The sequence below is a fragment of the Myxocyprinus asiaticus genome, chromosome 26 (genome assembly GCF_019703515.2).
Source record: "Myxocyprinus asiaticus isolate MX2 ecotype Aquarium Trade chromosome 26, UBuf_Myxa_2, whole genome shotgun sequence".
Taxonomy (NCBI): Eukaryota; Metazoa; Chordata; class Actinopteri; order Cypriniformes; family Catostomidae; genus Myxocyprinus; species Myxocyprinus asiaticus.
In genome coordinates, this window is record NC_059369.1 from 30,431,551 (window position 1) to 30,448,562 (window position 17,012).

At 37.2% G+C, this 17,012-nt stretch overlaps 2 protein-coding genes across 2 annotated transcripts; one reads left to right on the forward strand and one right to left on the reverse strand.

Moving 5' to 3' along the window:
- Nucleotides 1–680: 680 nt before the first annotated feature.
- Nucleotides 681–7,975, reverse strand: LOC127417322 (2-oxoisovalerate dehydrogenase subunit alpha, mitochondrial-like). The gene is made up of 8 exons (XM_051657263.1): nucleotides 7,841–7,975; nucleotides 3,881–4,057; nucleotides 3,652–3,738; nucleotides 3,456–3,564; nucleotides 2,757–2,918; nucleotides 2,454–2,660; nucleotides 2,238–2,379; nucleotides 681–1,772 (listed from the first exon to the last, which is right to left on the reverse strand). The coding sequence occupies exons 1-8, from the start codon at nucleotides 7,949–7,951 to the stop codon at nucleotides 1,430–1,432; spliced, it is 1,338 nt and encodes a 445-aa protein (XP_051513223.1). The 5' UTR covers nucleotides 7,952–7,975; the 3' UTR covers nucleotides 681–1,429.
- A 5,231-nt stretch (nucleotides 7,976–13,206) lies between these two features.
- exosc5 (exosome component 5) lies at nucleotides 13,207–16,690 on the forward strand. The gene is made up of 6 exons (XM_051656631.1): nucleotides 13,207–13,611; nucleotides 13,756–13,869; nucleotides 15,701–15,822; nucleotides 16,105–16,245; nucleotides 16,358–16,447; nucleotides 16,576–16,690. Exons 1-6 carry the CDS (start codon nucleotides 13,515–13,517, stop codon nucleotides 16,669–16,671), a joined length of 660 nt encoding a protein of 219 aa, XP_051512591.1. The 5' UTR covers nucleotides 13,207–13,514; the 3' UTR covers nucleotides 16,672–16,690.
- The last annotated feature ends 322 nt before the right edge of the window (nucleotides 16,691–17,012 follow it).

A 17,012-nucleotide genomic window follows, 5' to 3' on the forward strand; every position in this document is an offset into this window, starting at 1 on the left:
AATAGGAATAGCAAAGAATTCAAATTAAAAGTCCGGAGGCATCACAGTGACAAGCATATGTGGAGAAATGTGCTTAATTGACATTAATGTCACAATGCAAGAAAAAAATGTTTCTAAATGATCCTAAAATGGGCTTTGTTTCCTTTATGCATCTAACTTATTGTCTTTTTTCGAATTTGGGCTGAAATATGACCTGGACGTTTTCACGAAATTCACCCAATATTGTAATTGCGAGATAAAAGCAGCATTAATCTTTAACGTAATCATGTACTTGTCATTAACGCACTTTCAATGACCATTGCTCTTTGTCAATTATCACTTTCACCTTAATATTTAATCAATATTAAGAGAAAATATGTAAAAACCATCAAATGGGCAAGTGCCTTCTTCACATTTGCCACCAACAAAGGGAACATTCTTCAGAAAGAAAAAAAGACTGACCTTAAGTTTACTTCCCCACTTCTAACAATCTGCTTTAAAGCCAATGGTTCTCTCAGCACTCATTTATAATGAAACACTCTGCAACACACTGAACATTATTAGCCTGCATAACGCTTCAATCACCAACAGTTATTCCATATTTAAAACCCTCTGTGGTATCCATTAAAACAGGCCCCATGATTATAAAACATTTTATTAGCTATGGTTATGTACAATACGCACTTCACTGAAATGAGTGATTACATTTTATGAGCATTTTTATTGTTTAAAATACAATTTACAAATGCCTAAAGCTAATCTAAATCAATCTCAAACAACAATCATCATGTCATGTAACAGTTGAGTGAGTTTCACACAGAAACAGTTTGTTCAGTTCATTATTAACAACCAGAAAATTACAGATAAATGGAAAGTCTTCATCATCTAGGGGGGAAATCATTACATCAGGACATAAAACATTTCTAGCCCCAGGTCATTTCAACACTACAGTATTATGTTGCATTTAGTTTCTACAGCTCAGTTTGGCATGGAAAATCTGAGGGTAAAAATACACACAAAAATTAACATTTTATAACCATATGTTTAATCATCACTGATTCTTTATATTTGTGAATATCTGAAAAACCTGTGATGATCAATGAGAGTGTTCTAAAGGCCTACGATCCAAAAATGTAATGCAATGTTCTTCAGAGTGCCATAAGATTAATGAAAGATCACATGGGATTTAGATCAACACAAGAAACCGTGGTGACTGGATTTATAACAAATATATATCAATATCCTTGGAATATTGGAACAACATGAGTGTGAGTAAATGAAGACACAGTTTTCATTATGTGTGAACTATCTGTTTAATGTCTGTGCTTTCTAATGCAACAAAAAAAAATGTGAAACAGACAACAAAAAGTACAAATCACACAAACTGATACGTGCAAGACAATTGTGTCCACTGCCCCGGTGTCTCCTTCTTCCTTTGAAAACACAGGGCTTATTTCTCATAGAGATCCAGTGGGTATTGCTCTTTATATTGCTGGACGTGCCTCCACATGGCATCTTTCTGTTTGGCTAGAAGAGGAGTGATCTCATTGTAGACGTCAGTGAACAGCAGGTTGGGGTTGGGTTTCAGGCGCCTCTCGGCTTTCTCAAAGGCCTCCATGACGAGTTTGCGGGACTGCTTCCTCCAGGCCCTCTCCTCATCCTCCTCCCACCAGCCACGAGCGGTCATGTAGTGTCTCAGTCGAGAGATGGGATGGTCCTGCTTGTCCCAGTAGTTCACCTCGTCAACAGAGCGGTATGCAGAGCTGTCATCACTGGTGCTGTGATGACCGATCCTGGAGGGTGAAAACAATATAAAAGTTAATCTCCACATATTTCACAATGTATGGGAAATAATGCCCATTTTAGGGATAGTTCACCCAAACATGTAAATTCTGTCATCATTTACTCACCCTCATGTTGATTCTAAAACCGTATGACTTGTTAGGCAGAATGTTAGCCTCAGTCACCATTCACTTTCATTGCATCTTTTTTTCCATACGATAAAAGTAAATGGTGACTGAGGCTGTCATTCTGCCTAATATCTTCTTTTGTGTTTTTCACAGGAGAAAGACAGTCATACGGGTTTGGAACAACATGAGGGTGAGAACTTTCCCTTTAAAATGTGCACAAAATAAGTATGCATTGCTTATGCGCTGCTTACATACATTAAGAATTAGGTTTGTTACGTTTCATCTTATCATATTTCATTCTGCATTCATCTACTTTGAATTATGTGACTGAAGTGAGGATGTAGGTACCTGTAGGTCATTGCTTCAATTAGGAAGGGCTGGTTTTCAGCCACCGCTCTGCGCCGTGCCTCCTTTGTGGCATTGTACACAGCGAACACGTCGTTTCCATCCACACGGATCGACATCAGTCCATATCCTGGACCTCGAGCAGCTACAAAACAAACATACAAGACAAATGAAACACTGACACTCACAAAAGAGTCTCTAATGGATAGACTTACTTACCAATACCATCCCCTCTGTACTGCTCATTGGTCGGTGTGGAGATAGCGTAACCGTTGTTGCGGCAGAAGAATATGAGAGGACATTCAAGAGTGGCGGAGAAGTTAAATCCAGCATGAGCATCACCCTCACTAGATGCCCCCTCTCCAAAGTAACAGATCACAGCTCGGTTTGAGTTCTCCCTCTTCACAGCATATGCCGTCCCTGCCGCTGCAGCAGGAATAACAGATTAAAAGACATACGTCAACACATGTCCTCCAAACATCAAGAATGTAAGTCTGTATAATAGGCATGTTAACTTCTCACCTTGGGGAATTTGAGTGGCAAGTGGTGAGGAGATGGTGACAAAATTGAGATCTTTGCAGCCATAGTGAACTGGCATCTGCCGACCCTTGCCAAGGTCATCAGCATTGGCGTAGCACTGTGCCATAAACAGATCCAAAGGGAAGCCTCTGTACATCAACACACCTAAAGCAGAAAAACAATGAAGGTGATACAAATGAAACAGAAGGCTTATTGTTGTAGAATTGTTGCGTTTAATAAATTCAGAACTAAACTGATCTGCAACGTTCCTCTCTAGTTATCAGAAAATGCAACATTGCTGATTAATAGACCTTATTCACGCTAGCGCCATATTTGATTTTTGATGGGAATGACAATGAGGCTGTGAGGGACAGACTTACAGTCTATTCAATGAGCTTTACTGCAGTTAAAATTGTTTTTGGATCGTTCCGTTGAAGAAATTTAAAAAAATATCTTTCCAAGAAATTTCAGTGGACTAAAAACTCCAGACAACACAAGCTGTGGAAAATTAGATGTGATCTAGGAGCTTTTTGATAGCTTAATACAGTGCATGTCATTGAAGAGACGGTAAGTCTATCCCTCACAGCCTCGTTTTCATTCCCGTCAAAAATCGGAGATGGTGCTACTGTGAATAAGGTCAATAGCAAAAGTGAGAAAGTCAGTTCTGTTTCTATTGTAACTCTAGCTTCTAAACAAACTCACCAGCTTCCCGGTATTGGCCGAAGACCAAATCATTAGGGTCGAGAGCCGCAGCACTTCCAATATGTGTGCCCTCCTCACCATAATTGGTCATGTAGAATGAGATACGGCCCTTGAAAGCAAAAACACACAGATTTAAGCATTAAAACCATCAGATATTATTCCATTCTAGGCACATTTCAATTAAAACAGTGCTTACCTGCCTCTGGGACTCGTAAAGAATACGATCCATTGTGTTGAGTAGTGTCATCTTTTGATAGAAATTCAAAACCATCTCTTTTGGAAGCTAAAATACATTTAAAACATATTTAAAGACAAATAATTTTGTGAAAGGGCAGGACTTTGATTAAAATTGTTAATTCTTTAATCACACCAAAGATAATCAACTACATAAAAGATCAGTCATGTGCTCAAATAAAACTCCATACCTGAGGATCTTCTGAAGGATTAATGATCTGGCCCTGTCTGTCCATCACCCTATAGACAGGAATTCCTGAGATCACATTGGGCTGGATAAACTCAAGGTGATCAATAAACTCTGCCGAGGCCCCTGGAAACTGGGGCTTCTCCACTGAAGAATCAAACGGCTGCTGCCGAAGAGCTCCCTGTAGCGAGGAACCAGTAAATCAGGGATTAAAACAGTGAGTGAGGCAGTTCTTTACAGCAGCATTTAATGACAGTCAGATACAGGAAGACAAAAATACAACAGCTGCGTTTCAAAAACTCATAGCTCACTAGGTTTTAAACAGCCAGGATGTCAAAGTTCAAATCAGGATGTCCATAGAAGGTTCCCTCCAGTCTCATCTATATATCATTTATTTTCCCTTTGTTTTGGTTTGTGCTTTACTGATACCCTGAGGGACATTGAGCCATTGCAGTATTAAACAAAAAAGGTTGAACTACAAATAAAATAAATGAGTGCAAAGTGAGATAAAAGCATAAATAAAAAATAGGTATAAAATGCTGTACAGTGTGTAATAAGTTAAATGAGACTGCAAAAACAGCTACCTTCCTATTTTAATGTGCATACTGCATATGGTTGTGCAAAATAAGTAAATATAAGAATACTGTTAAAGAATAAATAAGTACATGTGCATTGCTCAAAGCTGTGTTAGAATGAATGAAACACTTGTGTGCATGTATGAACAGATATGATAAATAATGTATATACTGCATTAATTTATTGACAATAGGTAATGATTCGGAAGAAAAACCATTGTGCGGAATAGAAACATTAGCTCAAGACTGTTGTTCTATAGGCCTAAATCCTGAAGCAAGTAGATTCATGACCAGGAAATCAGGATGCGCGTGAGACTCTTGGATGTCTTTGAGAGCTCATAAATTTGTGCTCGCTTCAAATGCTACATCATCTAAAGCTGTCAAGGGAAAAGCGTGAAGAAATTTAAATGACACAGCTGCTGGGATTAGAACTGTACTTTCTTCCCCACACCCACCTAAAACAGCCAATCGGCTCTAAGTGCAAATCAACAGCCCCTCTAAAGGTTGAACAGCCACAACCATACACAACTGACTATCAGAAGAATATTTATAGATTATAACAAACATTGGATTAATAAATTGTGTATATTATGTTTCGATTATTAGATTAAATACATCTAACACAATTAATCCATTCAATGTAGTTTGTTTCTAGGTCATTTCAGGAATGTGTGTTCCTTAACCGAAACTGGTGACCTATAGAAATCTGTGACTAGAGGTTGCTGTTCATCAAACGTTGACGCACATTCACGTTTTTGTGTGTGTGTTTACCATTGTGATGGTTAAGTATAAAGTATATTTCTAAAAGTATAATAATTATTATTATCAGTATTATTATTACGATTATTAATACTAATATTTAAATTTTTTCACAAAATTGATGTCTAAAATCCACTGATTTATCTCTAAAAAGCATTTTAATGTTAAAGTCTTTAATGTTCTCCACATTCATTCTGGTAAGTTCTTCTGTTTTATTCCCTAAAAAGCATTTTGGTCTGATGTAAATATCTACAGAGATACAGCAGTGTCACCAAATCTGACAAGGCAACATTAGAGGTTACGGAGATTTTCTCCCCAATTTGGCATGCCCATTTCCCAATGTGCTCTAGGTCCTCGTGGTGGCGTAGTGACTCACCTCAATCCGGGTGGCAGAGGATAAATCTCAGTTGCCTCCACGTCTGAGATAGTCAATCTGCATACGTACAACACGTCGACCATTGAGGCGGATGGGCTACAGCAGCAGAAGACCACTTCAGGTACCACAACTGTCAGCTAAGAACAAGAAACAGAGGCTGCAGTGGGCACAGGCTCACCAAAACTGGACAGTAGACGACTGGAAAAACATCACCTGGTCTGACAAATCTGGATTTCTGCTGAGGTACACAAATGGTATGCCCACTGCAGCCTCAGTTTTCTGTTCTTGGCTGACAGATGTGGAACCCAACATGGTCCTCTGCTGTTGTAACCCATTCGCCTCAAGGTTCAACATGTTGTGCATTCTATGATGCTATTCTGCTTACTACAATTACACAAAGGGGTTATCTGAGTTACCGTAGCCTTTCGGTCAGCTCGAACCAGTCTGGCCATTCTCCATTGACCTCTCTCATCAACAAGGTGTTTCCATCCGCAGAACTGCTGCTCACTGGATGTTTTTTGTTTTTCGCACCATTCTCTATACACTCTAGAGACTGTTGCACGTGAAAAATCCCAGTCTGGCACTAACGGTTGAAATCACTGAGATAAAATTTAACATCAAGGTTCACCACTATTTATTAAAACTTTAATTTCTGCTTAATTTTATATCATTCTATTTCTATAAATAATCTACTCAATTTGTTTTTTTCCTTTATGAATAAAGTTCACAAAACCTTTACAACATCTTACACAGTCATCACATCTGAGTAACCTTTATTGTCAATTGCATGTGAAAACATTATATGTCAGTCTGCCATTAAGTTCCTTCATAAAGTGATTGAAATGAACGGTCACACTAAAAAAGAGCCACCACAAACAGTGAATACTGTATGTTACTGCCTTGTCAGATTTGGTGACCCTGCTGTATGTCTGTAGTTGTTCACATCAGACCAAAATGCTATTAAAAGTACAGAAGAGAGAAGTTCAGACATCACCAGAGTGAATTTGAAGATACTTATATTTAATATTAAATACTGTTGACCCTGCTGTATCTTTGTAGATATTTACATCAGAACAAAATGCTTTTTAGGTAATAAAACGGATGAGTTTGAATTTGAAGAACATTAAAATGCTTTTTAGAGATAAATTAGTGGAGTCAATCAATTGTGTAAAAATGATTACAATTTTTTTATATATATTTAATTATTAATAATACTGATAATAATAATTATTACAATTTTAGAAATATACTTTATACTTAAATATCCAACACAATGGTAAACACACACACACACACACACACACACAAAATAAAATGCACAAATACCACTGGACTACACACCGTTTTATTTATGTATTTGATGCATAAATAACATTCACAATGGCAAAACACAAACAGAAAAAATACAATCATGAGAAAAGAGCACGGACAGCTTGTCTAATAAGGATATTTCTTCAAGTAAATGAACCCGATTTTACAGCTTCACTCAATCAACGCAACTGACCTTTTCACAGACTGTGATGACGCATTTCCGCTTATTTAGCAGCGTAAATCTCGCCATTTTTTTTTTTTTATTTTTTTTTTTTTATTATTATACATGTTTTAAATATTGAGAGTAAATGTATAACATTATGCTTGTTATATTACTCTGAAATTACCACAGCTGCGGGGGGGTTTCGAATACAGCTGTGGAGAGAGTGACAGTAAATGTTGCTTCTTCTCCCATCTGACTTGCTTAATCAACCGCTCTCTATTTATTTCCTCTTCTGGAAAGTAATTCAAAAGTAATAGTGGATTTTTTTCTTTTGGTCATGGAGCAAATGGGTAAGTGAAAATAATATTTGCTGTGGTCTCCCATTCACCGCTGTCGAAGTTTACCCTTTTTCGGAGTGTGAAAAAGGTCTATTGTTAACACTCTCCAGGCGCGCTCATGATATCGTGCACGTGCGCCACGCGAATTCTCGCGCCAACCATGATTAACAGCGACCTCTAGTCACAGATTTATCTCTGTCACCAATTTCTGCACAACACCGACTAACAGTCAGACTGACAACGTAAACATTAGCTTTAGCATTACTTCAAGGAGTACCATAACTTTAAGACTTGATATTACTTTTGGAGTTTCGTTATGCTATTAGTATAAAAGCCACGCAGGTCAAATTACACCAAATGTTTTGAGGATCACGCAGCAACTTTTCCACACCAGACAGTCCGTTTGTTAAGTAGCTGTAACTATGGAACGTTTAAAACTTACATTGACGCGGAATGCCCTTCGCTGGAGGAACGTTGTTGCTTTTAAAGCTGTATTTCGAATTGCATGAAGCCTAATTCCGTGTAATATCCTCACACTTCTAGCAGCCGCCATCTTTACGTCAGTGTGCAACTCGAGTCTTTCTCATCACTAAAGACAGTAGGGGTAAATCCTCCACCGTGTATGGCAAGCTGTTTTGACATTTATTCCTTAAAACTTACTATTATCTATTTTCATGTTACTAGTACTTATTTTTTAGTGACTAGTAACTATTCCATGAGATGCTAGTACTTTTTCATTAGGTACTGATACTTATTCATTAGATACTAGTTCTTATTCATTAGATAATAATATTTATTCATTAGATACTAGTACTTATTCCGAATGTTACTAGTAAGATTTTTTATTTTTCTAGTAAGGTTTTTAATTCTACTCTACAGCTGCCATACTGACTAGTCATTGCATTGGACTGGTAAAAAAAAAAAAAAAACTTGTTGCTAGTAAGATACAAAATATTACTAGTAACAATAGGAAAAGACACTAGTGTCTAATAAATAGGCACTAGTATCTAATAAATAAGCACTAGTAACTATCGGAATACGTACTAGTCAGAAGTGAAGAGTTCATATCAAAAGCAGAATAAGGACTAGTATCTGAAATTTGGAGGTATCTCAAACAACAAACAAGGAACTAGTTTGAATGGGGATGTCTTCATTCAAATTGATCATTACATAAACATGAGAACCTTTCAGCTATTAACATATTTGTGGTATTTAACATGGATTTACCTAATCTATATTACCATATAGATCTAAATGGATCGTTTTAATATGATTATAGCGAACCTGCTCTAGGAATGTTAGCATAGCATCAAGGAAAACAAAGAAAGAGAAATGAGTTGAATTGGCTGTTTGTTGCATCAGTTATATCATGTAAGATATAGTACCCCACTGGAATGAAGGGGAAAACTCTTTTGATTTTGAAGTTATTATATCATTAAATGAATCATCAAATTCAACTTTTACCCATCTCTGAACAGAGAATGGGGAGACACTTCAAAATAAGGGTCCCTATATTAGTGCAGGGTAAAGGGGTGCACTCAAACAAAAATATATAAACACAACGTGGCATATAAAAGACAACTATTAAAGGTCTAAAACTAATCTTTCCCAATGGGTCTTTTAAATAAAATGTGCTATATAATTTTTTTTAATAAATTCCATTACATATTTTCATGGTTAAGTTTGCAGTAATTATCAAGTGATATTGTGGGATTTCTGATTATGTACTAAATAGAATTCCCAAAACAAAAGCAAACTATGCTGCAAATAAGCCCTCCCTGCATTTGAAATCACATTTGTAAAAATAAAAACAACATTTGTGTTCATATAGCATTGAATGAAACAATATAAAATGCCAGATCATAATGTAACAGTGTGGGTACATAACAAATTGTACACTAACCACTGTTAGTGTAATTATTATAATACTAATTATTATTATTATTTCTATTGTGGAGTAACTATTTGCACTAGGTGTAAATAGCAGCTGCCACACAGCATTTCTATTTACACTCAAGTAGTCTGGTGGAAACAGAAATTGAAGACAAATTGTGCCCCCAAATGCTGTCTTAATTGCAAAGTGTGTGTAAAAATGGTGAAGATTTGTTTATTTTTAATTTTTTTGCCATGTAAACCTTTAAAAAAAAAAAAAAAGTACAAGGGAATACATTATCATAATGCACTAACAGCCTTATACCACACATTTTACATGTCTGGATCACTTATGCATCAAATACAGACAGAAGAAGAGATGTCTTGCCAGCTTTACAACTATATTTTTAGAGAAATCAAAGAATTATCAAAAAAAGTTTCAAATCAATGTTGTATGACGCAGAAGTCCCAGGTTGGATTCCCCACTTTTCCCCATACTGTTTCCTGTCTGTACTCTTCATATTTCCTTTAATGCAAAATATAAATATAAATGATTATTGCCTCGCAGTGATTTGGTCACGGTGAAGGTCGGGGAGTTGAGAGGAAGGCAGGGGCAGACTGGCCATAGGGAGAACCGGGACTTTTCCTGCTGGGCCGGCTGCGAAACGGGGTCGAATCTTATTACTGCTTGCACTTACCTAATTTGACAAAATCTGCACAAATGCCTTTAGACAGCTGCACCTGGTTTTGGCTTTACATTATTCTGAGGTAAATTTGTCTCCCCTGCCTGAGGTGGAGGGAGCAGAGCGAGAGAGAGAATTATGCAAATATCCACTAATTATAAAAATACAAAAACCGGCAATTAAATTCTGGAAACATCTAAAGCTCAGTGACCCCCACTCATACCATTATAAAGCCCTGCACCAATATCTATTAACCCTCATCACATTGAAGACCTGGACCAGAACACCAGAATACTGTTAAACTAATTAGATACAGCCAAATTACAGCACAAATAAAACTAAATTATATCACTTATTGGAAAACTCAAACGCAAAAACAGAGTAAAATGCAATGCTATCTGGCCCTAAAAAGAGAATACACCATGGCAGAATATCTGTAAACAGTGACAGATAAAAAACTGGGAGCCACCTTGACAAGGTTCAGACTCAGTGGACACAGCCTCATTATAGAAAAAGGCAGCCACAGGAAAACATGGCTACCACAGGAAGAGAGGTTGTGTCCACACTGTGATCAAAACACAAACATCGAGACAGAGCTACATTTCCAAACAAAACACACAAAATACACAGACAACCATTAACAAGTGATGAAAAACTGCTCTTCTTATTAGAAGAACACAAGGATTGCTGCGTGATAGCTTCACAACATGTGTCTGTCTGCCACAGAACGAGAGACAGTGAGTGAACTGACTTGACTCTGTGTTTCAATTATATTGTACTATGGCTCTTTCTTATTGTTTTTTTTTTTTTTTTTTTTTTACTTTTTCTTTTATGTGCAACTTAATTTTTATTATTTAACATTAATATTTTTACCTTATATGTCAAGTTTACATTGTATATCGTGTCTTTTTTATATTATGTACATTGTTTTGTCATGTCTTTGTTTTGCACCATTTTATTTATATGCAGCTTAGCTGTAAACACTTTGGCAATACAGATGTACAAATATTTGTCATGCCAAGAAAGCACCTTAAAACTGAAACTGAGAGAGAGAGAAAAGAGCCAAGATTACTGTTCATTAAAGTATCTACCAATACAAAACTGAATTTATAATAGAATAGAACCAAGAATTGTTTTACTTGCAGTTGTATAGGCCTACTTCATTATAGACTGAGCACAACAAGCACTGACTGAATGCATATAAGTCAAAGAAGTGCTGACGCATATAGGCAGATTTGTTTTCCTCCTAGGAATGATCCGAGGCCAGACAGAGTGCAAATAATTATCGATTTATAAGTGAAAAAAGACAAGATTATGAAAACAGAAAGAAGCATTCTCCTCAGAAAAATATGTTGGTTCCGTGCCTATATAGTCATAGTAGTTTGCTGTAATTAGTTTGTTGCTGTAATCATTATATAAAGTATAATTTACTGTAATTCACTGCACATATTCTTTAAAGAAAAGTGTCATCATGGATTAAAAAATAAGACAATATACAATAGAAATATAAAGCAACTGACTACAATTGCCTCTTATAATTTAATCAGCCAGGTACTATATTACTGAAATATGTGTGGGATATATAGAAAAAAAACATGACACCCTTTTTCATTTGATTTATTTATTTCATCATGCTGCTTAGCAGTTCTGTAATGTCTATGCCATTAATTGTCTATACAGCAACGTTGATGTTTCAGTTTTCTACCACTAGGTCTCAGTATGCACACTGGGTGTAAAGTGATCTCTTTTAAGAAAGAGAGTTGCATTTATATTCAACATACTATTTGCATAGTATACAAGTGTGCTCTAGAAATAGTACTAGTACCTATCAAGTTTGGGATATCTGTGGGATAAATAATTACTAATCATTACAATTAAGTACTAGTACTTATAGTAAAGATAGTAACATTTAAATAGATACTAGTCACTATTAGAATAAATACTAGTATTTAATGAATAACTACTAGTATCTATTGAATAAGAACTAGTGCCTAATTAATAAGTATTAGTAAATAATGAATAAGTACTAGTATCTAATGGAATAGTTAATAAGTACTAGTAACATAAAAATAGATACTAGTAAGTTTTAAGGAATAAATGTCAAAATGGCTTGCCATACACCGTGCGCCCCTTAATGGATATCAGCACACAACACAAGCATATGTGTTAAATTGTACCAGAGAGTATTTAACAGAGACTGGACACTTCTATTAAAATGAATAGGAGAAATTGGAACGGCCAACCAAGAAGCTCTAGCTTCCTAGTAGAAAGGAAGTCCCGCCTTACATGTAAAAGAGCCAATCACCTTTTAGAGACAGACATCGCCTGTCAATCATCTCGAAAACACGCTTGCGCATTAGCTATACAAGCCGGGAAAATTGCGGGTTTTAGCGTAATCTGAGACAAAGCACAATTTATGATACCAGCGTTTTTACTGTTGATTTGAAATATGTTCTTTAATCGTACTGCTGACCAACCGTTTTTGAGGTTTCTGTGTTCCCCCATTCAAGTAGATAGGAGCTGCACTGTCATGACTGGATATAACCTCCCGAGAGCGTTCCAAAAATGGCCGCCAGTGGACAGACTTGCTAGAGAGACTTTGGCTGTACGTTTATGTGATAAAATGCTATTTGAACCATCAGTTATATTTTCTTGAGAATGACTGTGTGTAACTGTGCTTTCACACTGGCAGTTTAGTTCGAAACACAGCACGGTTCGCATGAAAAATTGGTAATGTGAAAGCTGTCATGCGGACCGGGGAGCGCACCGCGGTACCGAACCCGAGACTACCTGTAAGAGGTGGTCTGAGTTCGGTTGCAATGGAACTGTAGCGCGATTCGCGTTAATGTGAAAGCGACTCGGGTGCGCAATCGTTCAGCAAGTAAAGTATCCTGCGCATGCGTTTTAGCCGATGACGACATCTATCTATCTATACACCTTATAAATACTATATATAAATACTATTATAAATATAGGGTATAATAGGAGATGGCAGTGGCCATAACTTCACCTTGGACACGAGCGTGAGTAAGCGTGCAGTGTAAACAAAGTTGCGAATGAATTCCTTGCAATCAGCTGTCTCCTCAAAAAACGCCGTTTGCAAGCAGCAGCGAGCCGTCTTCCCCTGGACATCTGATGAGTTACACCATGAAGCGCACATATACGCAGTTGTGGTTCACCCTGCTGTGCATAATGGCACCAAAAAAAAACAAAACGTATGATGAGTCGCGTTGCGTTCTCCATGCGTGTTTGAGATGACGTATGATGAACGCAAATGGACCGGGGTTCGATAGAATCAAGTGAGTGTGAAACCAGACCAAAGCTGCGGGGGGACACCGGGAACAATCGCACTCGGAATCGGACCGCAGTAAACGTGCCCAGTGTGAAAGCCCCCTAAAAGTCAGATGGCGTTCCAGGTATTGCTGTGCAGTGACATGGTCATTGCGGTACCCTTGCCACTAGAGGGGGTACGTGTTCAATAATATATGCTATGACGTCATTCTGATGCGCTCAAAACAATGACGCAAATTAGCGCGACAAGTAGATTGTGCATGAGGTACCATGATGGAGTTAGATCAAAGTTGTCCAGTTTTAAGAGAGTATGGGAGTGAGCAGTGTTTGTTGTCCAGACCTGATGGATCATCCACGTTTGTTCAAGGTATCTGCATCAGAGGCTTTGTACATGTTTGTCTCTTTTCAGAGAGATTGGAATGGCTGTCTGTGAAGACAAATAATGTCCAGCAATCCAGCAGTTTTTTCTTTTTTTTTTTCTTTCTACTAATTATTGTACCTATATTTATAGGTGATACTAATATCTTGGCTGGAATATATGGGCCAGCTGAGGTTAAAGTCAGCAAGGAAATCTATGACCGGGCTACCGTGGAGGTTCTGATCCAACCCAAAATGGGGCTTCCAAGTATGTAATAAAATAATCAGCTCGTATGAAGCCTTATAATGTTGACAGTATTCCTACAATTATATTTATAATATTTAGTGTTTGTATATGCGTTCACTAAAGCAAGAATAACCCAAATGTAGCGTTTTTATCATTGAAAAAACGCTTTCCCCTCATTCATGCTAGCGCCATCTTTGATGTTTAATGGGAATGACAACGAGGCTGTGAGGGACAGACTTACAGTCTCTTCAATGGCACGAACGGTATAAAGCTGGAGTTCTTTGTATACTGAATGTTCTTGGACAGATATTTTATCAATGTTTTGTCTGCAGAACGATCCAAAAACACTTTAAACTGCAGTACAGTCCATTGAGGAGACTGTAAGTCTGTCTCTCACAGCCTAGTTGTCATTCCCATTAAAAATCAAAGATGGCGCTAGCGTGAATAAGGGCCTGCAGGTGCTCTAACAGCCTGTAAGCTGTCAAGAGATGTATTAGTTCTCAGCTTGCTATTCTCATTCATGCCTTTTTAACATTATTATTGCGAGAGTGTGGACTATAGGTCTTGGATTTAATTTTAAACTGTGTTGTTATGTGTTGCATACTCTGTCCTGACTTTTTAAATTGTTTACGTGACATTTTAATAATGAACATCAGGGACAAGCCTTGTTAAATGACATGAATGGCTCACAGTGATTGACTTTTAAAGGGATAGTTCACCCAAAAATGAAAAGTATCTCATCATTTACTCACCCTCTTGCCATCCCAGATGTGTATGACTTTCTTTCTTCTGCAAAACACAAATTAAGATTGTTAGAATATCTCAGCTCTATAGGTCTGTACAATGCTAATGAGTGGTGGCCAGAACCTCCAAAACAGAATCGATAAAAATGATAGCAAGTCAGCATAAAAGTAATACATACAACTCCAGTGGTTAAATCCATATCTTCTGAAGCAATTTGATAGGTTTGAATCAGAAACGGATCAATATTCAAGTCCTTTTTTACTATAAACCTTTATTTTCACTTCCACATTCTTCTTTTGTTTTTTTGCGATTTGCATTCTTCGTGCATATCGTCACCTACTGGTCGAGGCTGGTCAAAGGTGGAGATTTATAATAAAAAGGACTTAAATATTGATCTCTTTCTCACCCATACCTATTATATTGCTTCTGAGGCTATGGGTTTAACCACTGGAGTCAAATGGATTACTTTTATTCACTTTATTCACTTCGCATTGTATGGACCTACAGAGCTGAGATATTCTTATAAAAATCTTCATTTGTGTTCTGCTTAAGAAAAAAAGTCCTACACATCTGGGATGGCATGAGGTTGAGTAAATGATACGAGAATTTTCATTTTTGGGTGAAGCATCCCTTTAATATCTCTCTGCTCAGGGGAATTCCTAAAGTCATCTTTAGTGTAAAATCATGGCCAAAATAATTTTTTAGAAAATGACTGGTTAAAGGGCCTGGCAATGAATCCTAAAACTGTACAATTCAGGAAACATGACATTGTACCAGAATTGTATTTAAGCCATGTGTCTGTGTTCTTTAGAACAACATAAATTATTTGTAAAGCTTTAACCAACAAATGTTTTAAGTTGGTTAAAGGTGTGAATAATTAATTGCACAGACTGTTAATGTGATTAATTATCATGTCCGCTGTTAGGAGAGCTATATTTCATTTCAGTAATTACATTCTTTAGACAACCCATTTGTCAGCAGACACTAATGCAAAAGTGTCCTTCAGCTTGGATCTGTATTGCCAGTTCTCACCATAAGATGGCAGGGTGGTACAGACACATTTTATTCATAAATATTTCCACAAACTCCTCATGTCATGTTCCATTAGGTGTCCGAGAGCGTGCAAGAGAGCAGTGTGTGCGTGAGACATGCGAGGCAGCTCTTCTATTAACACTTCACCCTCGCTCTTCTCTCACACTCATCCTACAGGTCATACATGATGATGGTTCTGTATCCTTAATATCTGCAAAAGGCAAAAGAGTTTTCAGTACCTGGCGTACTTGTGTCTGAATAGTAAACCTAACATATTGTGACATCAGCTCAAGGCAGTCTATTTCCCATGTTAGACTGCAGTCTTCGTGTATTGTTAATGGTTTGGCTATTTCTGGTTTTGCATCATTATGGAGCGACAACTTGCCACAATATGAACGTACGTTAAAGTTGAATGTTAACTAACACTTTGTGTCACTGAATTGAATTGTCCAGAAATTTGAGTCCTTATCTAACTCTCAGCTGTTGTCGTGCTGTCTGAATGCTGCCTGTATGGCTCTAATGGATGCAGGGCTGCCCATGAGCCACCTTTTCTGTAGTGTGACCTGTGCCATTAGCAAAGAGGGCCAGATCATCACTGATCCCACAGCTCGACAAGAGAAGGTACATTACACTTCTTGTTTCCTATGAGAATAAACACACGAAACTGATGCGAACCATTCATCATAAGTTAGCTGTTGATCTGTGTCCTTAACCTGAGTGTTTTCTTTTTCAGGAAAGTAGAGCGTTGTTAACATTTGCTATTGATAGCATTGAGCGCAATGTTTTGATGTCATCAACTACAGGCTCTTTTTCAGTCCAAGAGGTGAGTTAATATGGAATAAAGAATATGGTACATTCTTCATGTGATTCGTTGCTGTGTTTGTGGTAATGATACTTGTGTGTGTGTTCCATAACATGCTAAATTAACAAGTGTATTTTCCTTCTACACAGCTGCAGCAGTGCATAGCAATCAGTCAAAAGGCTTCTGAACAAATCTTCCAGTTTTATAGGGATTCTGTTAAACGCCGATACTCAAAGGTACAATAAACACACTTTAGGATTTTTATTTTGAGTGTGCGTTGTCATTTCTTTGCCTATATTTAATACTACAGTAAATGTTGAAGTTATTAGAGCTAAAGTTGTTTTTTAGAATTTTGTGACTCCAATCAATTATTATATGCATAATGTCTTATGACCATGCCTACATGGTTTCAAGCTTTATTTTTAGTCTGAGAGCAGTTGCTTTCATCAGTTAAAGATTACATTTTCTAGCTTCTACTGTGTTCATTTGCATCATGTTTATGTTTTGTATAGTTACAGTCCAAGTGTCTTTTTATGCCCTACTGATAACAAAATGTTTTAGAGATGCAGTCTAAATTCCCAGCTGT

Bases quoted from the DNA above. Each gene is read 5' to 3' on its own strand.
- LOC127417322 (XM_051657263.1), bottom strand. From the start codon at position 7,951: ATGGCGGCTGCTAGAAGTGTGAGGATATTACACGGAATTAGGCTTCAT. The intron at 3,739-3,880 runs GTATGGAGTTTT...AATGTATTTTAG, and splicing joins ATCCTTCAGAAGATCCTCAG to CTTCCAAAAGAGATGGTTTT. The intron at 2,380-2,453 runs GTAAGTAAGTCT...TTTGTTTTGTAG, and splicing joins GTACAGAGGGGATGGTATTG to CTGCTCGAGGTCCAGGATAT.
- exosc5 (XM_051656631.1), top strand. From the start codon at position 13,515: ATGATGGAGTTAGATCAAAGTTGTCCAGTTTTAAGAGAGTATGGGAGT. The intron at 13,612-13,755 runs GTATCTGCATCA...CTATATTTATAG, and splicing joins ATCATCCACGTTTGTTCAAG to GTGATACTAATATCTTGGCT. The intron at 16,448-16,575 runs GTGAGTTAATAT...CCTTCTACACAG, and splicing joins GCTCTTTTTCAGTCCAAGAG to CTGCAGCAGTGCATAGCAAT.